At 34.0% G+C, this 27,593-nt stretch overlaps 1 protein-coding gene across 2 annotated transcripts in view; it reads left to right on the top strand.

Annotated features, from left to right (window-relative positions):
• Nucleotides 1-27,593, top strand: part of PDE3A (phosphodiesterase 3A) — a 382,388-nt gene that overhangs the window by 310,788 nt on the left and 44,007 nt on the right. For both annotated transcript variants that reach the window (XM_020994229.2, XM_078155239.1), the window contains exons 7-9: nucleotides 5,415-5,500; nucleotides 9,235-9,389; nucleotides 14,569-14,709. In XM_020994229.2, coding sequence (XP_020849888.1) covers nucleotides 5,415-5,500; nucleotides 9,235-9,389; nucleotides 14,569-14,709 — 382 coding nt within the window. The remainder of the gene's footprint in view (nucleotides 1-5,414; nucleotides 5,501-9,234; nucleotides 9,390-14,568; nucleotides 14,710-27,593) is intronic.

Raw genomic sequence — 27,593 nt, 5'->3', positions numbered from 1 at the left:
ATTCAGGTCATATAATTCATGCAATAAAAATCAAACCAACAACTCAGTTCTTATTTTTGGGTGGGATAGTTGGAGTGGAGAGAGAACACCTGTTCTTGTAAAGCCCCCTTAATATAGTGATATTGTGATATTTGGATGGAGAATATAAGACTGTAGTAATACAGTCTTTAAGTAAAACCCAACTGTGATGAACACAAGATATTAATAGAATCCCGAGAAGAAATGTGTGACATGATCTGAGGAAAATCAACTCAGGATCTATCTGGGGCTAGTTCTGTCCACCTATAAATCACTTGGGACAGAAACCTAAGCTGGTGAACTATGAATCGACCACCCTGAGGTGATGTTGAGACCTTTGAGATCTAACCCCCAAGAAAATCAACATCATCAGAGGTGAGGGAATCATAGATTCAGAAATAGACTGAAATTATGAATGATCTCAGGAAGAAAAAAACTTGAAGAGGTGAATAAGTAGATAAATCAATAGGGAAAACAATGTCAACATAACTAAATATGGCCTCCAGATCTAGGAAACAAGTTCAGCCATCTGTGAATAAGTACTGTAAAACAAAGGAAAATGATTCAGCAGTCAACAAGACAGAGGATTCTGTGGAATGTGAGGAGAACATGGAACCACAACACATTGTTCCTGAGTAGTTTAAAAGAGAAACGAGAATTATGAGAGAAGAATATATGGCCTGCACTGCAGAAATAATGGGCAGAAAAGAAAAACTGAAAACAGAAGAAAGAACAATAGATTGGCAATACAGGTGTAGAGAAGTGAAGGATAATCTAGAAGAAAAGAAGCAAAAACCAGTAATATCAAAATAAAATATGCTCACTATATAAGCAAAACATATTGATCTTGAAGACAGGATATGTAGAGACAAGCTAAGTACGATAGGTCTCTCAGAACGCAATTGTTAAAAAACAAAAAAAAAAACCTTAACACCAAAATGCAAGAAATAATGGAGAACTGTCCAGAATTTCAGAACATAAAAACTGAATTACCAATTGAAAGAAATCATAGATTATCTCTAGAAAAAAAAAGCCCAAGACTGCTAACTCCAAGATATATCATAATCAAATTCATCAATCAATTCAGAAATAATCAATTCTTCAAACAATCTGAAAAAAGATCCTGAAATCCAAAGGAAAGGAAATTATAGTAATGCAAGACATTCTATACCAACCAGAAAACATAGAAAGGAATATGGAAGAATGTGTTCCAAAGAGCAGTAGCAGTCAGAATGCACCTCAGGGTGACCTACCCTGAAAATCTGAACTTAATGTTAAATTAAAAAAAAAGTTAACCAACAAAGAGATGTTTGAAACATTTTTAGAAGGAAAACTAGAAATGACAAGGTCATTTGCTTTTCAAACACCTCAAACAGCAGAAGTACAGGCCGAATAAATAGAAGCCAAGGTCAGGAACAGAAACAGAGTAACAGCAGAGAGACTTCTTTCTAAATACGCAAAAGGAGAGAAAGAGGTTAAAGCAGAAGTTCAGCAGAGGTAACTGTGAAGAGGCAGGCCTGGAATGTTATAGACACAATCTGTTGAAACCTCGCCTACATATGAATTAATTATTGTTCTTGTACTTAAGTTACAACATGGATTAGCACATAAAATGGGGAAGGGAAACGAGGGGGACAGACAAGAGTGTGATGTGCAGGAATCAAATGAAGGGCTATCAATGAAGTGAAAGTAACACTATAGTCTCAGAAGAAGAGCCTTCGGTATAGTGGGTGAGGAGGAAAGGGAAAGGGTGTGGGAGGGATTAAGGAGGCCTTGCTTCGGTAATGGGAAGAAGGGGATCTACTGATGAATGTGCCTATGGATGAAGAGAGATAGTCTGTGAAAAGAGATGGAGACATGTTTTGGGTGTGATTTGGGTGGTTTGGTGCTTGAAAAGTCTACTCATCCCACCTTGGGGCAGAAGGAAGTTGGAGCTCCTGGGGGCAACTGGCACATGAGGAAGTGGGAGAGCATGAACCCAGGGAGGAGATTTTGAGGTAAATGGGGGAAAAGAGGAAGCAGTGGCAATATTGATCAGCTGTGGTGTATATAATCAGGAATGTTGTGCAGAGGGAAAGGGGGAATACATGGGACAAGCTTTTCAAGACAAGTACAAAAATTACCTTCCCTATTGAGAGGAGCTTAGAAAGGATACCTTGGAATTTTTAATACATGAGAAAAACTGAAAATAAAGACCAGATAATTATAGAGGGGTCATGAATCAGAGAATGAGGGTCTAGAGTAGACGGAAAGGAACACTAGATAATGAGAGTTAGAAAAATCATTTTTACAAAGGGGAGCAAAAATTAAATTAAAAAAAAGCCCGATGAACATGACTAGTTGAAGGCAGGGGGAAGGGGAAATTGAGAGGGAAAAGAAGGAGTGGGGAGAAAACACTTCTAACTAACTATATATGTATATATATGTGAAACTATACACACACACAGATACACACACATACAGATAACCAGGAGAAAAAAAAGTAATTGGTAAGGAAAGGGTAACAAATGAATAACTGGGATCAGAGACAAGTGAAAGAGAGTCAATGGGAATTGTGCCACCTTAAAGATTAAGATTAAGGTAAAAAGGTTAAGATAAATTAACTGAAGGACCACAGCACTGTGTTCACAGAAGAGTAGGGAAAACATACCCCAGTATTAGAGACAAATGCAAGAAAATGTAGACCTAGCTCGCATAACTATAAACATGAAGGGATCAAACAATCCAATAAAATGGGAAAAAGCCACACACTGAATAACAAAACAAAACCCTATAATCTACTGCTTGCATGAAATGCATTTAAAACAAATATATACACAAAATAAGTTGAAAGGATGGAAAAAAAATACTATGCATCAAGTTAGTTCAAAAAGGCAAGAGTTGCAATTATGTTTTCTGGCAAAGCAAAAACAATTATTCAAAAAATAAGAAAGGACAAAGAAGAAAATTGCACTGTGCTGAAAAAAAACATAGACAAGAAAGCAATATGTATAATAAACATATGATCCAAATGCCTTAGCATCCATAAAAGAAACATTATTTGAGCTTCAAGAAGACATATACAGTAATACAATAGTTCCAGGAGACTTCAATATCCTTCTGTTGATTTTGGGTAAGTCTAACAGAAAGATAAACAAAAGGGAAGTTATAGAACTGAACAAATTGCTAGAGTAAGTTAAAATGACATGAGGTTTTCTAAATGGGATTATAAAAGAATATACATATTCCTCAATATCACAAGAAACTTTTACAAAAATTGACCATGTACTAGGCAACAGGGATATTGCAAACAAATGTAAAAAGGCAGAAATAGTTAACAGAATCTTTACAGACTACAACAATAAAAATAGTGATTGGTTTAAGAACCACAAACAAAACATACAGACTCAAATGGAGACTCAACAATGAAATCATAAATAATGACTGGACCCAAGAACAAATCACAGGAAAAAATGACTATGTAAAACAAAATGATATTGCTTAAACAACATATCAGAATTTCTGGGATGCAGCTAAAGGAATCTTTGGGGGAAAATCACATTTCTTACAACCATATACTACTAAAATAGAAAAGAAAGGATTAATGAACTAATGTTCTTTTTTTAAAAAAATTAGAAAGCCAACAAATAGATAAATTTAAATAAGGAAATGTTAAAAATTGAAGGGGATGTAGACATGTTGGGAAGAAAAAAAGCATAGAAAACTATAAATAAAACTAAAAGCTCTTTTTTGAAAAAAAAAAAACTAATACCATTCTTAAGCCCTTAGCTAACCTGATTAAAAAAAGAGGAAAGCAGAAAATTAGATCAATAAAATAACAAATAAACAAGATGAAATTACCAAAAAAAGAGAAGAAATATAAAGATTAATCAGAATAAATCATGCACAATCATATGCTAACAAAACAGAATTGCAAAGTATTAAAAACCACATGAAAAAATGTTCCAAAATCACTATAGCTATAAGAGAATTGCAAATCAAAATAACCCTGAGTTTTCTCCTCACACTGTGCAAATTGGGGAAAAAAAGGCCACAATCAATACTGGATGGGTTGCAGAAAGACAAATATAGTAATTTATTGTTGGTGGTGCTGGGAATAGGTAAAACTATTTTGGAAAGTAATTTTTCAATTATGCAAATAAAGTGAATAAAATGTTCATACCCTTTGAGCCAGAGGTTTCATGTAAACTATTGATAAGAAGACAGGCCCCATATACACAAAATATTTATAGCAGTGCTTTTTGTGATATGAAAGAATTGGAAACAATTTAAATGCCCATCAATTAGGGAACGATTAAACAAATTTTGGCATATGTGTGTAATGGAATATTACTGTGATGTAAGAAGTAATGTGTGGGTGTAGCTAGGTGGCACAGTGGATAGACCCCTGGCCCTGGAGTCAGGAGGACCTGAGTTCAAATCCAGCCTCAGACCAAATACTTGACGCTTACTAGCTGTGTGACCCTGGCCAAGTCACTTAACCCCAATTGCCTAAAAAAAAGAAAGAAAGAAAAAGAAAAAAAAGAATTAGTGTGTGATAAATACAGAGAAGCATGCATATGTACAGATACAGAGTGAATTAAGCAAAACTAAGGAATCAACTACAAAAATATAAATGGAAAATACAACTACACATCAAAAAATCAACACAAGTTAATAATCTACACATAATGATATTGTCCAAATATACAAATATATAATCTGTGTATAATTTGCATGTTTGCTCCTCCACTATGTTGTGGGCTTCTAGTAATAAATGTTTTTGCCTTTCTTTATATGCCCCAGTGCTTGGAAATATAGTGGGTACTTACTAAATCTTTCGTGACTTCGCTTGATTAGATAATACACGAAAGGCATAAATAAGTCTTACTTATCTTCTTTGGAGCAGACTTTTGAGAGGACAAACTATAATGATTGTGGAAAACTTGTGGTCTATTTGTGAAGCTTATAGTACTACTCCCTTTTTGGGAGGATTTTTTAGAAAGGATTTTGTGGACAGGAACAAAAAAAAATTAACTATTTGTATACTGCTGAGCTTCATATTATGATATTTAAAGAACCTAAAAGGAAACTCACAGTAGTATTTAAGCTAATTTACTGTTGAAGAGAAAATCCCATGATTAGTAAAATTAATAAATTTCACTAATTAGTAAAAAATAAAGATTTACTAAAACTTTAACTTTTGGAGTTCTGTTGCTATTTTAGCAACTAAAACTTGGCACTTTATCAAACAAAAAACTGCAAAAGATATTTTAATGAAATTTGTTATGGGTCAGTGTCTTAAAATTTTTAAATAAATAAAAATTTTAAATGCATGGATAAAGGGAATGTGGAAGTGTTCTTTGAAACATGTTAAAAATGCATACTTATACCCTGCTTCATTCAATGTCTCTCAGTTGTGGCAGACCATATAATCAGGGGAACTCTGCTGGTGGGGCACTAGGAAGTGGCAATGTAGCTGCACGTTCACCAAACAGAACAGGTAATTCTTTTGCATTTTTTTTTTAGAATATTGTGGAACTACAATTTGATCTCAAAAACAAGTATTTTGAGAGCTACCTATCTTACCTTATTGCTTCCTGAAAATTTTCAATGCGAGCAAGCATCCAAGAAGAATACTTAATGACTCAACTACCAATCAATAGACATTGATTGATTGACTATTATGTACCAGGAACTGAGCTAGGCTTACCTGGCCAGGCAAACACTGAGCTAGACTTACATAGCTAGGCAAGTTTGCAAAGGACCTTTGTGATGTGGCCTAGGTAATTCTACATATTGGTGCTATAAATTCCCAGGAACAAATATTCTGCTTCCATCAAAAAGATCTTAAAGGTATTAAGGTTTATATGAGGATGCTATTTGGCCACGTAGAGTTGCAATTCAGGATGCTTTGCACATTATATATTTGATTGAGAGGTAAATTTTATTGTCTCTAGTATCTGTGAATTTTTTTTTTTAATTTTTAGTTCTAACACCCAGGATAAAAAGGGAAGAAAACATTGGAGGTAAAAAAAAAGAGAAATATCTGCCGTGCCCATCATTTGTCAATTGGTGGCAACATTTACGTAGAATCAGAATGTTTGCCTTCCTAAATCTCCATTTGTTTATTGCAGTGGTATGAATCTCAACTAGAAATGGGATTCCTAACCTGTACCTCTAGGGGCTGCATATTAACTGAAAAAAACAGATATTGGCATTACCTGTGTTTTATTGCATCTTTATTTGCTTTGTTAAATATTTCCCAATTGTATTTTAATCTTGTTCTGATAGAATTTGGAAATGTTGTGGGCTGGGTGTTTGACACCTTTTATCATACACTGAAAATGGAGAGAGAACTTTTTTTTTTTGAAAATCACTACTTCTGACCACAATACCCATTTACTTGTAACTCTCATTTCACTTCCAAGATTGGTGGAAGTCTTTTCAGGCTTTTTTAGTATATTTCCTCCAAATATTTAGGATAGTCTTTTTACATGCCATCCATTTGTTTCTATCTTGTCTATAAGACATGAGTAATTGGGAAAGAACTTTTCAGTTTGTTTTATTCAAGTCTTATAATTTATTGTTTTAGATTAACAACAAGAAAACTTAGAATCATGTTTGTTTTAAATTGGGCATTGACAACTGCCATGTTATTTCATTTTTTCAGTTCCTTAGTATGTTGTAAAACATCTATTTTATGTTTTCCCAGCTTTTCATATAATATGGAATAGCAGACTGTTTCTTAGAGTGCAAAGAATCCAAGATGAAGTTGTGCCTTTGTAGAATTTTAATGATCCCAATAGATGTTAGTGGAAATTCAATAGAAATATTTTTTTTCTACTTTTTCTTTTGTAGAAACTATGGACAGGTTTTTAGATGACATAGCTATGTTCAAAAAAGAAATAAGTTGCTTTGTTTCAATATTTTTTTTCTTTTATAGATTATAATACTTTCCAAAAAGTTGCTTTTATTGATAAACATTTTTCTCTAAAGAAAGTTTTCTAGTTATATGACAAGAACAAAATTGGGCCTTTAAATGTCACAGTGTGATATTTTAATTTGGATAGGCTACTTAAATGAGCAAGTTTTCAAACTAAAGAATAAACTCTGTGTGTGTGTGTGTGGTGTGTGTGTGTGTGTGTGTATGTGTGTGTGTATGCACATTGTGAATAGGTTATGAAAACTGATCCCCATTCTCTTAGAAAGATATCTTGGTTATCCCCTATTTTACTCCTGTTGCTACATAGATCATTTTAATCACTCTGTCTGTGGCCATGATGTTTCTTTGTTCTATACTTGGCCAGTTTTTGTTTGGTTGAATATCTAGTATGTGCTGAACACAGCTGTAGGTGTTGGGGTTACAAAGACAAGTGTAGAACAGCCTCTGCCCCAAGAAACCAGTATTTTCTCATGTCAAGAAGCATGTCCAAATTGGAGTATATACAGAGTAAATATAAAGTAAATACAAAATAATTTTGGGAAGGAGGACCCTAGCAGTTGGAGATGGGGGGTTAGGAAACAATTTCATGTATAGGATAGAGCCTGTGCCCAATCTAGGACAAAATTAAGGATTCTAAAAGGTAGGGGGGAGGAGGGAATACATTCCAAGTACTGAGGACAGCTACAGAAGACACAAAAGCAATACAAAAGTAACACAAAAAGCATAGAGTAATGAGAAAAGACTTTTCTTTTTCTCTTTTTTCCTTTTTTGCCAAATACAAGGAAAATGTACTGTCCATGCAGATAGTAATTTTATGACCTCTATCCTTCCTTACCATATCAGAGGATAAACTACAGGGTCCTCTGCTTAGCACTGAAAGCCCTTCTAAATCTTAGTACAGCCTTTCCCCCCCCACCAGGTGTTACTCTTTCATGATTGCACTCTATATTTTTGCAAACTAGTCTGTTTACTGGTCTTTGAACTTGTGTAAGAAATGATTATTTCTCTCTGGTATTAATAACTAATTATTCAATCAAAACCAAGATCCTTCCCCTTTTCTACGTCCTCATCCAGGAATCAAACAGTGTGGGAAATCTTTTTGAAATATTTATCCAGGGCAAAATATAATTAGACAGTAATATAAATTCTAAGTTTGGGCTAATAGGTGCATTCCTACTCATTGTGTTTGTTCACATAGGTTTGGTAAGTGTTGATGCACCCTTTTGTCAGACAGATGATATGAAAATTGATGTTTATTTGACCAAGACTTGGGTGATTCAAGTCATGTACCACAAGACCCTCATTGTAATAAAGCTCACCCTCTCATTGCAAAATTAATTCTCTCATTGGTTGTTAACCAGTCAGAGTTTTGTTTTGCTGTTGCCACCCTCAGGAACACCTACTCTTCAAAGGACATGTAAACTGTGAGACCACTGCCATTAGGGATCTTTAGTCTGAAAGAGATGGATAAATGATCAGCCTTTTATTAATAAACATGCTGGCCTCATTAATAAAATGATTAAATTACTCAGAAATTATGTCTCTTAGAACATTTTTTTAAACATCACACTTAGCATTCCATCTTTTCTCTGTCTTTACACAGGCATGACCCCAATGTCTGGAATGCACTCTCTCCTCATGTTTCCCTCTTAGTATCACTAGCTTTTTATGAGGCTGAGCTCAAGGATGACCTTTTAAAAGAAGCTATACTGATTCTCTTCATTTCTTTCTCACCTCATTGTTAGTTCACCCCCTTCCACAATACTTTGTATTTACTTTGTACAGATTTGTTATTTACTTTTCTGTGTACTTTTGTACTCTTTCAGTTGAACACAAGCTCCTTCAGGGCAGAAATGGTTTGGTTTTTGTCTTTGTATCTCCTATACCTGCCACATAAGAGGTATTAAATGCTTTTTGAATGAATGAACTATGAAAGAGGTCTGGAAAAGCCACTGTTGTGAGTATGAGTCAATAAGAAGACAGAAAAATAAAGGGAAATTTACAGTTATAAAAATTTAGTCATTTTAAAAATTGGAAACTGATATAAGCAAATCATCAATCTTTATAGAATTTGAATATATTTGCTGAGGATACAGATAACAGAGAAGTTTTTGACTGTCCTGTTTTCTAAGGTCCTAATTCCTGGCTTTTTCTTATGTTTATGCATGAACAAATTAAGAGAACATTATCTTGGCATTTGGAGTTGCTGTTTGACCTTGAGGGAAAAGATAAATCAAATGAGACCCAGTATTTCATTGTTATTAAAATAAGCAGTTCTCTCCTTGTTGCAGATGACACAGCTCAAGTGACTTCTGACTATGAAACCAATAATAACAGTGACAGCAGTGATATTGTCCAGAATGAAGATGAGCAAGAGTGCTCTAAAGATTCATTGAGGAAAGAATCTCAACACAGCTCATATATCCCTGAAACCATCGTATTTATGGTAGCTTCATATCACATCATTTGTTCATTTGTATTTCTTCATTTTGCTTTGTAATTCTAATTTAGAAATTAAGATGCAGTACACAATTTAGGGCAGACTTGAAAATACTTTAAAAAATCATTCTTCCTATAAAATTGTATTGGACTTTAACAATTTTGTCTGAGAGATGAAAGATTTTCCCATCAGTTGGCTAAGAGCAGAAATGTCTATCTCTAACAAATGCTCTGAGTAATCTCTCCTTCCATCTTTTTAAAAGTACAAATACTTCTGGGAAAATCTACTCAATAAATATATACTTTTAAATGTTTTACTGGTTCTTTTAAAAAATCTTGGGGTTGGGGCAGGTAGGTGACATAGTATTTAGAGCACTGGCCCTGCACTCAGGATGACCTGAATTCAAATCTGGCCTCAGACACTTACTAGCTATGTGACCCTGGGCATGTCACTTAACCTAAATTGCCTGCAAAAAAATCTTGCTGACACTTCCTAGTGATCCCTACCCCCCTAGAGCCCTCTCTTGAAATAAAGAATTACAACTAAGCAAAACAAATCAGTACATATACCATGTTTGACAATGTATGCCTGCTCTCATAACTGGGCTTGGAGTAAGTATGCTTCACCAACAATTCACTGAAGGCATGATTAGTCATTGTAATGATCAGAATTCTGGTGTTATTTTCCTTTACGTTAATATAGTCATTATGTAAATTATCCTCTTGGTTCTGCCCAATGCACTCTGAATCACTTCATGCAAATCCTTCATCATCCCAGCTGTTTTAAATTTTATTATTTCTCAAAGTACAGTAATATCCTATTAGATTCTTATGGAACAATTCAGATATTTCTCAATTGATGGACACACTTTGTTTCTAGTTCTTAGTTTAAAATAAAAAGTGCTGAAAATAACATTTTTGTATATATAGCACTTTGTCTTTTACCCTTTTAGAGGTATTTACGTAGTAATAATATCTCTGGGTGTTTACAATTTAGTGGCTTTTCTGGTTATGATACCAAGTTATTTTCTGGAGTGGTTGAAATGATTCCCAGCTCAACCAACAGTTGATTAACATATCTCAATAAATGATTTTAAATTAAACAAAAAAGAATTGGGGGGAGAGGTAAAATACAAAATTTCTTAAGGTCTTCTGCTTTTTTTCATTGGAATAGTCTTGATTTTTGATCAGCATTAGACATTTGGACAATCTTTGCTTTCTTGGCTACAACAAATCATGTTTATATTGTCATTTTCTTTTAAGTGACTTATCATTCTATTCCCTATTTGTTATTATATGTCATAAATGTCTCTAAAATTCTAGTGTTAACTTTTTTTTCCTTATTGGAGTTATAGTTAAACAAAATAAAGAATATCATACTTGAGTCAGTGTGGTATAGCAGAGAGAGTAGATCAATGGACTAGGAATCAGGAGACAACAGTTCTAGTCCCAGCTCAGCCAATACGTAGCTGGTCGACCTAGGTTCTTTAATTTTTCTGTGTTTCTATTCAATATTTAAATGAAATGAAGGGAAGGTAGAAGACTAAGTGATCTCTAAGACCTCCTCCAGGTCTAATATTCTGTAATATTTGTTGCTAAATGATTGATCATTTTTTCCCTGTCATCTTGCTACCTAATTACATTTAAATGTCAAATTAAAATGATATTCACTTTACTTGGCAAGTCAAATCAGTTTTTGTACTTTTAAAATGATTATATAATTGCTTTTATCCTTTTTTGGACCACACTTTAAATATAGGAATGATAGCCCTGGCCAGGGATGGAATGTGCCTATCCATGCTGGTAAGAATTCATATGCTTAGTGTCTTACCAATTTAACAATAATTTTTTTTAAACTGAAAAGGATGATAAAGGAGAAAATTGCCTAAGTATCTATCAACTACATACCATAGGAAGAAACTATAATGTAGGAACAGTTGCTTTTGAAACAATCAGAAGCCCACAGGAGAAATAAAAGAAAGTAGCCAATAGTGAAACCCAATGTAAAAAAAAATACATGTATATAAATATCCAAAATGTAGGCAGTAAACAAATGAAACAGACACTAATGCAAATCAAACCTTGTGCAATAGATATAATAAATACCATTGAGATTTGGTGGGTTGAGGCTTATAACTGGAATATACCTCTGGATAGGTTACACTTTATTAAAAACAAGCGAGATAGGTAGAAGGGGCTGTGGTGCTATTGTATATGTAGAAAATATATTCATGAGAAAATCCAAGAACCAAAACTGTTGAAATGTGATAGAGAGTATTAGGAAGGGAGAGGCAAAAAAAGATTTTATCATCAGAACATATTATAACTGTACAGTAAGAGGAAATAGTTGAGAAGAAGAGTATTTATAGACTCAACACTTTTTCACTTCTTTTAAAACCTAGGTCATTCTTCTTAGATCCTATAGTACCTATCCCATTCTCTCTGGTCTTTCAATAACTACCAATATTGGCTTAGCAACCACGTCTGCCAATGTTTTCAAGACTCTTGAATGTAGTTCATTTGGGCCTTGTAGCAGAAACTCACCAAGGGCAATGAGGCTTTCTTTCACTATCTCCTTGCTTATTTTAAATTTTGACTCTCTAATGACCATTTTTTTCCTATAATTTCCAGTCCAAACATTGTTTCTCTTTGGATGAGAAAATAGAAACAAAATAAAAGTTAGTTAAAATGTAGAACTATTAATTGGTTGTCATTGGTAGATCTGCGGAGAACAGTGGCCATATCCCATTGATACTTCTCTTTTCTTCCAGTATAACTTGGGGGGAAAAAATCCCTATATTGTCTTTATCTTTCACTGTCATCCATTAATTCAAAACTTTAGTGTCCCTGACAATAACTCTAAAGGATAATACCATGCTATTCAAATGCTATTTGCATTCATTCATCATTACCTGCTCTGAATCTTTTATATGTCTTGAAATTTTATGTTAGATATGACTACTAGGTCTGTTTATTAAATAGTTTTTTTTAAGGAAAAATATTTATAGTAGCTCTTTTTGTGGTGCAAAGAATTGGAAATTGGGGGGATGCACATCAATTAGTAAATGGGCTGGAAAAGTTGTGGTATATGATTGTAATGGGATACTATTGCACTATGTGAAATGATGAGCAGGATGATTTTTACATGAACTGATACAGAGCAAAGTGAGCAGAACCAGGAGAACATTTTACAAAGTAGCAGTAATATTGTATGATGACCAATTGTAAATGACTTAGCTATTCTCAGCAATACAGTGATCCAAGAAAATTCCTAAGGACTCATGATGGAAAATGTTATCCACATCCAGAGAAAGAACTGATGAAGTATGAATGAAGATCAAAACATACTATTTTTTACTTTAATTTATTTGTGGGTTTTTTTTGTCTGTGGTTTCTTTCACAAAATGGCTAATATGGAAATATGTTTCGCATGATTGCACATGTATAACCTATATTAAATTTCTTACTGTCTCAGGGAGGGGGGAGTGGAGAAAGGGAAATATAGAATTTGGAACTCACTTTTTAAAAAGAATGTTAAAATTGTTTTTACATGCAGTTGAGAAAAAATAAAACATTTAAAAATAAAATTTTTTTATTCAATTAACTCCCAGTGTATCCATGAAAGTTTCTTTAGATAATTCCACATTCCTCTTATGTCAGAATTGTTTTTTTTCCTTTGTGTTCCTACCCTTTAAGCTATGTTCCTTTGAGTTTCCTATCTCTTCTTGGTTGGCTTCTCTTGTAGAATATTAGATATTGGGATCCTTTTGATCTTTTCTTCAAATGCTTTCAAATCTGTCTTCCAGAATTCTAACATAGAGTGATCACTCACACACAAGCTTTGTTATTGTGTCAGAATAGTACACAAAATAACATTTCCCTTCACTGTTTTCATTACCTTTTGAAGAATGGAATTATATTTAAGGCTAGCCAAGAAATTTTAGCCTCTCCACTTTGGTCAGGTAGAGAAACCAGTATCATACTTCAATGGCAGGCTGTTTCTGAAATGCCTCATCTATATTTCCTTCTTCTCAGGTGGTCTGTAAAATATTAAAATGTTTTTGTTTCTTTCTACATTGATACTAAGCCTAATTCTCTCCAGTCAGTATATTTCTTCTGGTATCCATCTGGTTCCTGAACATTTTCACAGGAGTGTATCTTTTTAATATCTAATGCTTTTCTGCACTCTCTTTTGCTTGTTGTATTTAGCCTGTATTAGGCACCTGCTTTGTGCTATGTACCATACTGGGTAATTGGATATACATACAAAGACTGAAATAAAACAGTCTCTGCCTTCAGGAAACTTGTACTCTATCAGAGAGCAAATATATCCTCCATAGATGTATTTCACCTCTAAGTTCCATACCAAAAAGTCTCAAAATTAGCTAGGAGGTAAATTTATCAGTTTGCATCAGGAACTTTTGTTCACTGTGCTTGTCACCTAGGCTTTATAAACTTGAATCTCTAAACCAATGGGTTTTAATCCTTGTTCCTTTCTTGGTTTTTGTATCCTGTAAAGTTTTAGACCTCTCTACTACTTTTCTTATTTCTACATAATAATCATGGTCTGTGTCTCTATGTCACCTAGCATGGGAGAAGGACCTTGGCAGTTTTTTACCCTTCCATTTAATGTAAAACCCCTTTTGAAAAACTCTAGTAAAATACTTCTTTTTAACCAGTCCATTCTATCCTAGCACAGAAGTCTATCATTCCTTTAATTTGTGATCCAGAAATCCCATTCTTAATCACTCATATATAGGTAACATCCAAGGAATAGCTGGTGTCTATCATTATTCCCATTTTACAGATAGAAAAGCATACTCATGGGGATGCATTAATGTAAATTTGAATATTCAAATTAAAATGCAGTGCCGTCATCATCTTATAAAGGGAATATTTAGTTATTATGTCTTATAAATGCCTGGTTTAGCACTAGATATTATGTAAAACAAGTTTAAAGGTATCTGCCTACATAGGGTTCATCTGATTATAATATTTGTTATTCAGATTCTTAATTTAAAGTTTTGGGTCCCCTAGTATTTTAAATGAAGAGTTGAAAACTTTGCAATTTTGAATCATCACTTGAATAAATGTACCTTCATTTTAAAAATACCGACATAATGTATGAGACTTTTTAAAAATAAAACCATATGCCAATAAAATATTTTCTTCTCTGATCTTTATAGCCAGATAAGCCTATTCTTGCTCCAGAGCCTCTTGTCATGGATAACTTGGACTCAATAATGGAAAAACTAAATACTTGGAATTTCCCAATCTTTGATTTGGTGGAAAAGATAGGGAAAAAATGCGGCCGAATTCTGAGTCAGGTAAGAATATAATAGCTAGCATTTATATAGTACTTTAAGGTTTGCAAAGCTCTTGGATGTTATCTTACTTGGTCCTCATAACAATTCTGTGAGGTAGGTGCTTTTATTGTTTCCATTTTACAGATGAGGAAATGGAGGTAGAGAATGATTAAGTCACTTGCTCAGGGTCACACAAGTAGTAAGTGTCTGTGATAGAATTCTATGTTAGATTTCCCTAACCCCAAGTCCTCCCACCTAGCTGCCTCATTTGTAGATATGGGTTTATGCTCATCTCTCAAAATATGCAGTACCCTAAAGCCATGAAAGCTTATAAAATAACTTTTGTTTAAGGAATGGAGATATACATATATATATATATTTGGAGAAGACCCAAATCTCCTCACTCGGCCTTTAACAGATTGCAGTAGATTCTTTCAATGTTATAGGGCATAAAAATAATGAAAATAACCCTATATCTAAGAAGTGTTTACATGGTGCCACTCAAATTGATCTGTGGCAATTTCTCTCATACAACTGAAACCTGAGTTTTCAGGAGTCTTGATTTTGTATAGCAGAACACAGTATGATGGCCTTCCAACATTCCTAGTGTTTCACAACATGCCATAAGAATCCCTATGACCATATGGTCCAATTCAGTCCAACAAACATTTTATATCAGGCCTGTGTACTATGTGCAATGCACTATGTTATCATAATATAACAATTTGTTATTGTTGTGGACCTGGGACTTCAGTTGTGTAGAGAAAATCTAGTGTGGAAAGTGTTGATGAAGACCTGAGTGGGGCACTGAGAGATTAAGTGACCTGTCCTTAGTCACTGCTACTATGTATGTATTAGAATATGCACATACATGCATGTACATCTAGTATGTATGTACTCCATGTAATAGCCAGTATATCAATAAATTCTGCAATTTCCATTATTATGGAATTAACAAAGGAAATTAAAAGTTTAAGTGATTATTATGGGTCTTTTTAAAAATTACAATGTTTTGTGGTTTTCCAAATAATTTTGTTTTCTTTTTATATTTTCTATGAGTAATACAAATTAACTACGACTGCCATGGAATTTTTAAAATGTAACAGAGAAACTGGTATGTGTCTAAAAAGCAAGCAGAAATTGCTTGGAAAATTTAAATGAATTAATGTCTTTATGAATGTTCTCAAGATGTCTTTTCCTTAGCCTTTGAATATTAAACTGAATCATGATCTGATTTAAAAATTAATTTGTAGACTTGGAAGTTTTGTTTGAAAATACCATAAAAACACTTAAGAACATTTTAATCTATCAAATCACATGTTTTTTTATATTGACAATAATTACAATAGGGTTTTATAGTTTTCTATATCTTTCAATTAATTGTGTAATGGTAAAGGTAAGACCTACTGTGGAATATCATATTATGAAGGCCCTCTTATTCTGGAATAATATTTTCATAAAGCATACCTTTGATATATGTGTAGATAATTATCAGAAAAATTTAATATAGATGAGAAACTAAATATGCAGGTTTGTAGCATTGAAGTTTCCCAGTCATTTTTTAGTGATTAAAAAAGTCTGAGATTTTTTCAATGCCTTTTGACATTTTTATCTCCCTTCAAATTCCTTGTGAATCACAGTCCTCACAGTTGTTACTTTAGTAAATCTTCTCTATGTACAGAGTCTACAATCCAATCACTTTTTATATTTTGTTCTCAGTAATGTCATTTATTTCCTTCTCTATAAGCATATCTGAGAGTAGGACATTAAAATCAAAATTTGATGGCTCCACCATCCTTGAAAATGATAAAATGCTCATCTAGAACTTATAACCTTTCCATCTTTCTCTTGTTCGATGTCCTACTTCAGGTTTATACCTAAGTGTTCTCAGGATTATTTTGCTTAGTTGAGTCTTTTGCCAGGCTTTCTTTAATATGGTTTTATCCTTTACCACTTCTTTCTGTTTCATAAGGTCATATTGTTCATAATATTCCACCATCTTTCTCTATAAGATGTTTTTTACTGTAAATTTTATGCAAAACTTAAATTTAAATCAGTTTCCCTTTATTGCCATAGCTCTCTTCTTGGTTAAGAGTCACAGTAATTGCTGAATAATGCAGTTTGTAGGCTTTTTTGACCTGTATGTCATGGCATTTAATTCACATTAAAATTGTTTTCTTTGTCCTTTCTTCCATCAATATCCCATTTTTGTATCAATAATTTGCCTAAATAACTGAAGCTGGAGTTGTTTTAATTGGATGAAATATCTATTCCTAACCTTTATTCTTCTAGCTTTGTATCAAACATGATCCTTGCTCTGATGAATCAGTGATCTAAATGTATCTAGACAGCTTCTTCAGGAATGCTTCCCTCATCAGCAATAAATTACTTCCTATCTATTAAAATACAATTAATTTTATTTTTCTGTTGTTATTTAATGCTTGTCATTCCTGCCTCCCTCAGTTCTTTTCTTTTTTAAAGAAAATAGTCATGATATATAAAGATAAGGTTTCTGCAGAGTCTACAAATCTCTAGCTTCTCGTCCCTTACTCCTGATATAATTTTCTGAACTAAAATTTTGCCTTGTTTATATACTCTCATCTTTGTATTGAAGTAACTCAGTTTTAAAATATATATGTATTTAGTTTGGCAAAAGTGATAAAAAAAAGTAATTCTACAGGGGCTTTGGGAATATGGGCACAAGTTTGTGTTTTGGTCGAGCCGTAAATTGGTTCAAATGTTTTCAAAATTATTCTAAAAAGTTACTAAATTCTGCATGCCCTTCAGACCAGTAATATGATGATTAGTCATAGACACTAGAGAGGTCAAAGATAGAGAATATTAATAGCATCATTTGTGTCAAACAAAGATAGATGCCCATAGATTGGAGAATGACTGAACAAATTGTGGCATGTGGATTGATGAAATATTATCACACCCTAAAAATAATGAATATGAAGAAATCAGTACAACTTGAAAAGATTTGGAAGAAATACAGAGAGTAATAGAACCAGGAGGTTCTATTTTACATGATTACCACAATAATGTAAAGTAAAAACAGCATTGAAAGACATCAAAACTCTGATAAATGTGGTGAATTCAGATATCCCAATGGTGAAGAATGCCTTTCTCTGTTTAGAGGAGCAAAAGGAATACAAGTGTGGAATGAGATATTTATTGTCAGATGTGGCCAATATGTTATATTGTTTTACTTAATATTGTGTAGAGAGGGAACATAGTAGAATGAATCACTGGAAAGGATAGACTTTTTTTTTTAAAGAGTACCAATCAAACTTTAAAGAAAGTTGACAAGAACCAACCAAGCAAAATCCTTCTAAGGGAATTTAAGGATGAAGTATGAAAAACAACAACAAATAGATGGAATATGGAAAAGATTTATGAAGATTTTTATAACAAACTCTTTTTGCCATCACTGACAGAGCAGTCACCACATTTGGAATCTAACATCACAATCACCAATGTGCTGCGTGAGAAAGTGGAAATAGTGTTGAAGAATGCAAAGATGGGAGAAGCAGCTGAACTAGACCATGTATACACAGAAGAGGTCCATGCTCTAGAAAACACAATTTTGAGGGCATTGAGGGATCAACTTTCAAGGTAACCAAAAGATGGGAGGATACCAAAAGCTTGGAAAAAAATCTAGAACCACATTATTTACCAAAAAGAAGCCTAATGAGAGAATATCAATGATTGTTGACCTATATATCTTCTTTCTCATCTCTCCATAAATTTTATAAGAATAATATACATACATCAAGGACATTTTTGATGTACATTTAAGATGATGTGTTTCCACAAATGATACTCTATTTCAGATTACATCTTTGCTATTACATTCTTGACTTGAAAGGTGCAGAGGACATGTAATTGAATTGTGAGTTTTCTTTCTTGAATATAAAGAAGCATTTTATATGGTAGAAGATGCTGACTTACAGCTTGCCCTGTAGAATGGCATCTCTCATGCACATATCAAAATCATTAAGTTTTGTTCAAAGATAAAATATAAGAAAATTTTGTTCAATCTTGTTATTAATAATAAAGACATATATTGATGTCCAGTATAGGATACAAATTGGACAGTTTCCTTATAAATGGTGAAGTCATCCAGAAGCTCCTGTTTATGGACGGTATTGTGCTGAGTTCCTCAAGCTCTGGAATGTTGCAGAGGCTCCTAACTGAGATCCACAATTACACAAAGAGTTCAACCTAACTATCTACGAAAGAAAAACTGAAAGAATGAAGAAGGTCTGTTAACCACATTATGGTATGAAATCTGATGAATAACTCATAGAGCTATTCCATTTGTGTGTGTATATGCATGAATACATATACATGCTGCCTCAACCAGATGCCATGAATGGACACTAAGCAGGATGAGAACAATTTATTGCTTTTGGGAAGTTGTGACATGCTTTTAATGATACCAAACTTTTCCCTGAAAGAGAGGTCTCTCTTTTTTAATAATAAAAATATTCATATGATACTGGAAATTGCAGAACACTATACTATAATCTCCAAGAATTAAAGGGCAAGATCACCCAAATGTCAGTGAAGAGACATGTGGTAGATGTAAAAAGTTTGCAATGTATCACTAAGGAAAGATTTTACAGAAGTGGTTTAAAGATTATCAGAGAGATATGTGAGCAAAAATAAGATGAACAGTTATGTGAGAAGATGAGGAGAATAGTACATGGTTGCTTCTCATGCTTTATTGGCATCTTCACATGTCAAGACATCTTGAAACAATCTTTACCTCAACACTGGATGAACTCTTTTTGGAATATTTATAGGACTACATTGGTAAGAATTATCCAGGATGAGAAAGCACGAAGGGGTTGCAATCCTCATTGTTGGAGTATCATCATCATAAAGAACATAATCCATCAAAATGTCAAAGTCATCATAGAGAATAAAAAGTTGTGAAAAAATAATTAATAAATGTTATTGGGAAATTGGTTAGTAAGTCAGTGCAAAATGGATTCAGATGCAAATTTCACATCTCAATACAATTCAGGTAGATGATAGACTTAAGAATTGTTCCCCATACATGACATCCAACTCCCAAATTCTCTACCTTTGCAAAATCTTTTTTAGAATCAATGGATGAGCTACGCCATTTGAATGAATGCCTACATCAATAAGATCATAAATACATTTGTGAGTACAGTAAATAGAGATTAAGAGCAATTGTTATGACAAAACAGCTACTAAGTGATCTTGAAGCATTATCATAATGGTTATGTTCTGCCAATCTCCAATATGTACAGTTCTTTCCTTACTTGCCCTTGCCTTTTCTTTTTCCTTTCCCTACTTTTCTTTTTTCTTCAAAATTTCTTCTTTTTTCATCATTTTCTCTTTTGTCTATATATAGCGATGAGAAATATTAGTATTAAGTGGTGGTGCTCACTACTAAAGAGTTGATTGATGAAGAATTAGGTGATAGGATAAAGAAAACATTTAGAGAAGATCAGAAGGGGAGAAAGATCCTATATCTAGTTTAGTGCCCATAATAGACACAAATGTTTGAGGGAATAAATTAATAATATGTAAAAGAACAATTATTTAAAACTTGCTTATTAAAATGAGACCGGAATAAATATCTATATATTTGTTTATGCATTCTCCACTTCCCTGATTAACTTCCTCCTTTCTATTTCCATGTTGAATTCATCCTTCAAGACAAAACAGGATTTTTCAAGCCTCAGATATATTCTGTCATAAATTGATCTACTCTAATTCTTTTTAGCCATTAAGTTATTTTAAATTCAATATATAGGATGAATATTGATTCCACCCCCCCAATACATACACTTGTAATATTAGAAAGAGGAACATCCTACTTGTAGCATATAAATGGAGTGCATATGCATTAAACATTATAGGGCTCCTAATGCACAACACAAATTAAGAGTATCAAGGATGACCCAATTTAAGGGAAGCCCATGTATAGCAATTATTGAGAAGAGGTTGCATGAGAAAGTAGATAGAGACTAATTCTGTAGAGCCAATGTAACTTATGTAAAAAGATATACCTATGTATATCTAAGCCTTAATTAGTGGTTGTATTGTCAAATTCTCATTATTTAAAGTTATAATTATGTAAAATATAGAAATTGGTTCCTACTAATGGAAATATGTAGTGTAAAAGGATCACTTCAAGAGGATTCATTATTTGTACTAATATGTGCCCTAGCTGGATATACTAAGTACTGGAAGAACTCCCAGCTTGTGACCATTGTAAATTGTAGCCAAACTACTTCAGACTAAAACAGCAACACTGAGTTCCAGTACCTGGGGTTGATGTCAAAAGTGTCTTCCAGATTCCACAGCTCAAAGAACTTCCTCAGCTCTGAACTCTGTATGAAGCTTTTTCTTTTTTAGTTTATTTGCCTGAAGGGTTTCTTTGGTAAGTCTTCTAGAGTATGATTAAAGGATCTGTTGTTTTTGGCAATACAATTAAGAGCCCTTCTCTGTCTCTCACACTTCAGTTTGCACTCTTAAAGGCATAGCATCTTCTGCCTCTTTTAGAGAGTCAAAGACTACATCTTACATCTCAATAAAGGTGTAGATTTTTTCCATTGGAACTCATATTTGTCAGACACATGGCTATGCATAAGAATACAAAGGAATAAGCAGAAATCACTTTTGGCTAGACATGTCCATGAAGGGCAGAACCCTTTCTTTCCTTTTTGTTGCTACATTTTCTAAATGAATCAGGAAGTAGGATGAGACCAGTAGCCTCCCTGCCTCAACCCCATCTAAGAGAGTTGCAGTATGAAGCAAGGAAAAAAAAATCACACAGCCTGAAGGTAATCCTGGCAGTTAACCCTCACCAACATGGTAGCCCAATCCTGATGATTTCTGGCTAGCCCATTAATTCCAATAACCACCATCCTGCAATAGCAACTCACAAGTGTCATAGGGAAAAAGAACAGGCCTGGATCCTGCCTACCACCCATCCTCTGCAAATAATAAAAGTAGACTCTTCTTGATTTTTTTCCTCAGAAGTATTAATGCCAAATGCATGCACACGCACGCACACACACACACACACACACACACACACAGCACTCATCAGTTTGATGGATCCTGGGAGAATCTATTATGTCATTTCTGTATTGTGATATTTCTATTGCATTGTTTACTGAACAGTGGTCTGGAAGCCAAAGGATTACAAAAATATTAAATACCTTATTCATTATAGTTGCATTGTACAAAGTCCAGGGTCACAAGACGAAAATTACTTTTATATGGTTCCTCTGATGAAGAAGCACGTTTACTCACCTCTTGACAGAGAGGCAATGCTATAAGGTGCAGATTGACATATCTATATCTATCTATCTATCTATCTATCTATCTATCTATCTATCTATCTATATTTTTCAGACACAATCAATATGAGAAAATGCATATTTGTTGCAATTGTTTTATTGGTGGGGCAGAGAGTAGTAAGAAGAGCAAAGTTGCTGATAGGATTGCCAAAAAAAAGAAAAAAGAAAAAAAAGAAAAGAGGGTCATTTGAAACATTTTTAAAAACTATTTTCTATTTTAAACATTTTTCTTTTTAAATTTTGAGTTTCAAATTCTCTACCTACATCCCCCACCCAATGATAAGGCAAGCAACATATCAATTATACAAGTGAAATCATGCAAAACATTTTTACACTAGCCATATTTTTTAAAAGCGAAGAAAGTGAGATTATCAATTTGTACTCAGAGTTCATCAGTTCTCTCTCTCTGGAGCTGAACAGCATTTTTTTCACCATGAATCCTTTGGAGTTGTCTTAGATCATTGTATTGATAAGAATAGCCAAGTCTTTCATAGTTGATCATCATTATAACATTGTTGTTCTATGCACAATGGTCTCCCAATTCTTTTCACTTCACTTTACATCAGTTTGTATAGGTCTTGACTATTCCTATCATAATTGCTTAAAGCACAATAATACACCATCACAATTATATGCCATAAATTATTCAGTCATCCCCCAATTGATGAGTTTTCCCTCAATTTGTAATTCTTTGCCACCAGATAAAGAGCTTTTTGTATTCTTTGTACATACAAGCCCTTTTCCTTTTTCTTTGACCTCTTTGGGAGACCTACTAGTGGTATTGCTGGATCAAGTGGCATGCACAGTTTTATAGCCCTTGGGCATAGTTCCAAATTGTTCTCCAGAATTATTGGACCAGCTCACAACTCCACCAACAGTTCATTAATGTTTACCTATTTTTCCCTTCTCCCCTTCAACATTTATCATTTCTGATTGGTCTAAGGTGGTACTTTTGAGTTGTTTTAATGCACATTCTGTAATTAGCAGTGATTTAGAACATTTTTTCACAAGACTATAGATAGCCCTGATTTCTTTTCCTGGAAATTGATTGTTCAGATCCTTTGACCATTAACCAATTAAGGAATTTGCTTTCATTTTTATGAACTTCACTCAGTTCTACACTTAGATTATATTTGACAAATTAAGCCTTTATGAGAGGAACTTCTGATAACTTTTTTTTTTGCATGTTACTTCATTGTCTATGGTACCTTTTAACACAGTTTAGTGTCCCTGCTTATCAGTTTTAATTAGGTCCATTTTTTTTTGCTTTTGATTTGTCTAAGATCATGATTGCTACCCTTGCCTTTTTTACTTTAGCTTAAGAATAATAGATTCTGCTCCAGCCCTTTAGCTCTATCTATGTATTTCTATTTCATGTGTCTTTTGTAAACAACATATTGTTTGAATCTGGTTTCTGAGTCATTCTTATGTCCACTTCTTTTCCTGTTCACATTCACAGTTATGATTGTTATGTATTTCCTTCCATCCTATTTTCTTCTGTTTATCTTTCTTGCTCTTTTTTAATCCTGTTCCTCCCCAAAAATTTGTTTTGCTTCTGAACACTGCCTCCTTTAATTTGCTCTCCCTTTTATGACCCTCTCCCACATTTATTATCCCTTTTCCCTCCTATTTTTCTTTCAGATAAGATATATTTCTATGCCTAACCCAATGTGTTTATGTATTCTTTCCTCTGAACCAATTCTGATAATATTGAGATTTAAGCATTCCCCACCCTTCCGTTGTGAAAGTTCTTTTATGTGAGAAAATTTTCCCCATTTAACTTCTCCCTTCTCCCTTCTTCCTTTTCCCAGTACATCATCTTTCTCACCCCTTCATTTCTTTTTTTTAGATCATTCTAATATAGTGAACTCTGCCCTTTCTCTACGTAAACTTCTTGTCACTTCCATATTAATGGTAACATTCTTCTGAGTTGAATGTATCATCTTCCCATATAGGAATGTAAACAATTTACCTTTATTGAGTTCTTTTTGATTGTTTTTTTTTGTGTTTACCTTTTTATGCTTCTCTTGAGTCTTGTGTTTGAATGTCTATTTATTCAGCTCTATTTTCATCAGGGATGCTTGAAAGTCTTCTATTTCATTAAATGTATGTATTTCCTCCTGAAGAATTATATTCAATTTTGCTGGGTAGTTTATTCTTGGTTATAATCCTAGCTCCTTTTCTTTCTGAAATATTATATCCCAAGCCTCCCATTCTTTTAATGCAGAAACTACTAAATCTTGTGTTATCCTGACTGTGGTTCCACAGTATTTGATTTGTTTCCTGGCTGCTTGAAGTATTTTCTTTTAGACCCAGGAGTTCTGGAATTTGGCTATAATATACCTGAGAGTTTTCATTATGGAATCTCTTTCAGGAGGTGAGCAGTGAATTCTTTCAATTTCCATTTTACCCTGTGGATCTATTACATCAGAACAGTTTTCCTTGACAATTTCTTGACATATGAATGTGTAGGCTCTTTTTTTAAAATCATGGCTTTCAGGTAGTCCAGTAATTCTTAAACTATTTCTCCTTGATCTATTTCTGTCAGTAGTTTTTTCCAGTGAAACATCTCACATTTTCTTCTATTTTTCCATTTTTTGACTTTGTTTTATTGTTTCTTAATGTCTCATGGAGTCATTAGTTTCCAATTGCCCAATTTTAATTTTAGAGAATTATTATCTTCAGTGAGATTGTGTGCCTCTTTCCATTTGACCAATTCTGCTATTTATTTAAGGAGTTCTTTTCTTCAGTGAATTTTTGTGCCTCCTTTACTGTTAGGTCAGTTCTGTTTTCTGAAGTGTTATTTTCTTTAAATGTTTTTTTTTTGTGTCCCTCTTTTAGCATGACGTGTTTTGTAGCTCTTTTCTCATTGTTGTCTTCTTTGAGTTTGTTTTGGTCTTCTCTGTCATCATAGGAGCTTTTTATAGTCTAATTCTTTTTGTTTGCTTGTTTTTTCTGTCGTATTTCTTGACTTTGAATTTTATGTTAAAATTGGACTCTCTTCATCTGTGGAAGGCTCTGTCTCAAGATTTAGGTTATTTTTTGCTGCTGTTTTCAGAGCTCTTTCTGGGGAGTCTGAAAATTTTTAATGCTTCTGAGGTGGTATGATTCTTGGAGAGGTGTAGTCACTGTTTTCTTGGTCTGGTGCTCTGTCTTTATGGCCAGAAGCCTTGCAGACATAAGCACTAGTACTCTACTTTGCCTTAGAGCTGTGACCAGAGTTCCCTGCTCCATTGTAACCAACTAATACCTCTCCTCTCTACTCTAGAACTATGAGCCATAACTATGTATGAGCAATAGAATTGCCAGTCAGCACCAGCTGTACCCAGTACCTGCAAAGGGTCTCCTATATTCTCTTTCTGACCACTTATCCAACCCCTTTATCACCTCTAAGATGAGACCTCCTGAAATAAATTCTGCTGCTGCTGTGGCTGCTGTTACCTCTTCTACATGTGCAGACTCAGGACCCTGATGTCATAGACTTTTCCTGCCAACCTCATAAGTTTTCTTAGACTGGGACAATGTCTTAACCTGACCTTTTGTTGGCTCTGTCACTCCAAAATTTGATTTGAAGTGTTATTTTAACATTTTGGAGAGGAATGTTGGAAGAATTCAGCTGGGTGGGTGCCCCTATTCTTCCATATTGGTTCCCTACCTTCTTGCCATAAATATGAAACATTTTTTTTAAAGCACAAAAGAGAACAGAAGGAAGAGTAGAAGAAAACAATGACAAGCATGTGGGAAAACTTTTAAAATCAATTGCTAAATATATTACATATTTAAATGGAAAAGTAAGCTATTTGTTATAGGGACTTGCAGTTGCATGTACAATTCTTTTTTCTACTTTGTATATGGAAATGACTATTCTTTTGGTGTTTGTTAAGTTCTGGAATATTAAAAATGTATTTATACAAATGATCTCTGCATTCAAGATAATAGTTTACTCAAGGGAGAAGAATATATAGTTTTACACAAATAAATATGGTACAAAATAGAATATGATAGGAGTAAAGGAGAAATCCAGACACATTGCCTTACAAAAATAAGGTAAAAGAAAATACTGGGAATGTCAGGGAAGGGTTCCTAAAGGATTTAAATCCTAAATGGAATCATGTAGGAAGAGAAAGATTTCAACTAGTTACATTAAGAAGGAAGTACATTGAAGGCACAGATGATGGCTTGTAAGACTCATAAAAGCAAGAAGGTGCATGATGAGATCAGGGAAAAGTAAAATAATCCAGGATAACAAGAGAGAGACTGGAACCAGATTGTGGAAACCATTAAATATAAGACCAAAGATTTTGTATTTTATCCTATAAGTAATGGAAAGCCATTAATTTTTTATAGTGAAGTGGCATATTCAAGACCTGTGTTGGGGGGTGAGTATTTCGATAGTTGTGTATTGAATGGGCTGGAACTTCAAGTGGGGGGCGAAGGAAAGTAGTTGAGGAGGTAGAATCTAAAACATGGACTCTAATTGGATGTGGAGGGTGAAAAAAGAGGGGAACATCAAAAATGGTTCCAAGATTTCAATGCTGAACTAGAAGGATGAGGCTACCAATAAAAAATAGGGACATTTGGTAGAAAGGAAAAGGTGTTTTTTTTTGGGGGGGGAATGGAGGAAGATGATGAGTTCTGTTTCAGAGATTTTAAGTTTGAGATGTTAGAATGTAAAGATGGAACTTTACAAAATCAGTTTTTGATCCACAATTGAATATATTTGTGTGTGTGTGTGTGTGTGTGTGGTTGTTTTTTTTTTTTTTTTCAGTTTTGTCTGACTCGTCATGACCCCATTTTGGGTTTTCTTGGCAAAGATACTAACTATACACATGTATATACACATATAAACACACTAAAATAACATTATTCAGTAGAAGAGACCTGGTCCTAGGAAGGTAGTTGATGGGGTGGGAATCCTTACTTCCCTCCAGGAAATAAAAGTGGCTTCCCTAGGGCAGAAGCATGTGGGAGGTCCATGTGCCTGTACTTGACTTGAGAGGGAGAACCAGAGAGCAGATTTTTTTTCAAGCTAAAGAAATAGTATCAGAGATACTGAAAGAACTTCTTCAGAGGCTCACAAAATAAGCATACATGTACATCACCACTGGACTTAGGAAAGACACCCCAGCTTTCAAGATTGTCTCATAGGTAAATATGAATTCAGTTCAAGTTAGAGGGTTTGGGTAATCAGGACTCCTAGAGAAAGATTTCCTGACTCAACAATATTTCTTGGGAAAAGAATATTGCCAATATATTTCCTGAATGTGTTCTAGTTGGATGGCAAAGTCAGTTGATTTATCCAGATAGTGAGTCTGCTGGAAAGAGGATTGCCTAATTAGCTTCCTCAAAGCATACTTGCTGTCTGAGGTGAGCCAAAGGAGAATATATGAGCAAAAGAGAGAATGCAGTCTTCCTTAAGGTCCACCCTAGGATTGAAGTTGGTCCATGAGGACCCAGGTTTTTGTGGAAGGGCCCTGGGACATAGGTTAAATAAGGAAAAAATTTTCTCAACAGTCAGAGCTATCCAAAAGTTGAATGGGTTACTTCTGGAGG

Source organism: Phascolarctos cinereus, unplaced genomic scaffold (assembly GCF_003287225.1).
Source record: "Phascolarctos cinereus isolate Bilbo 61053 unplaced genomic scaffold, phaCin_HiC Scaffold_1;HRSCAF=81, whole genome shotgun sequence".
Classification (NCBI taxonomy): Eukaryota; Metazoa; Chordata; class Mammalia; order Diprotodontia; family Phascolarctidae; genus Phascolarctos; species Phascolarctos cinereus.
The sequence above is the reverse complement of the archived record's forward strand: the minus strand, read 5'-3'. Positions and strand labels throughout refer to the sequence as shown.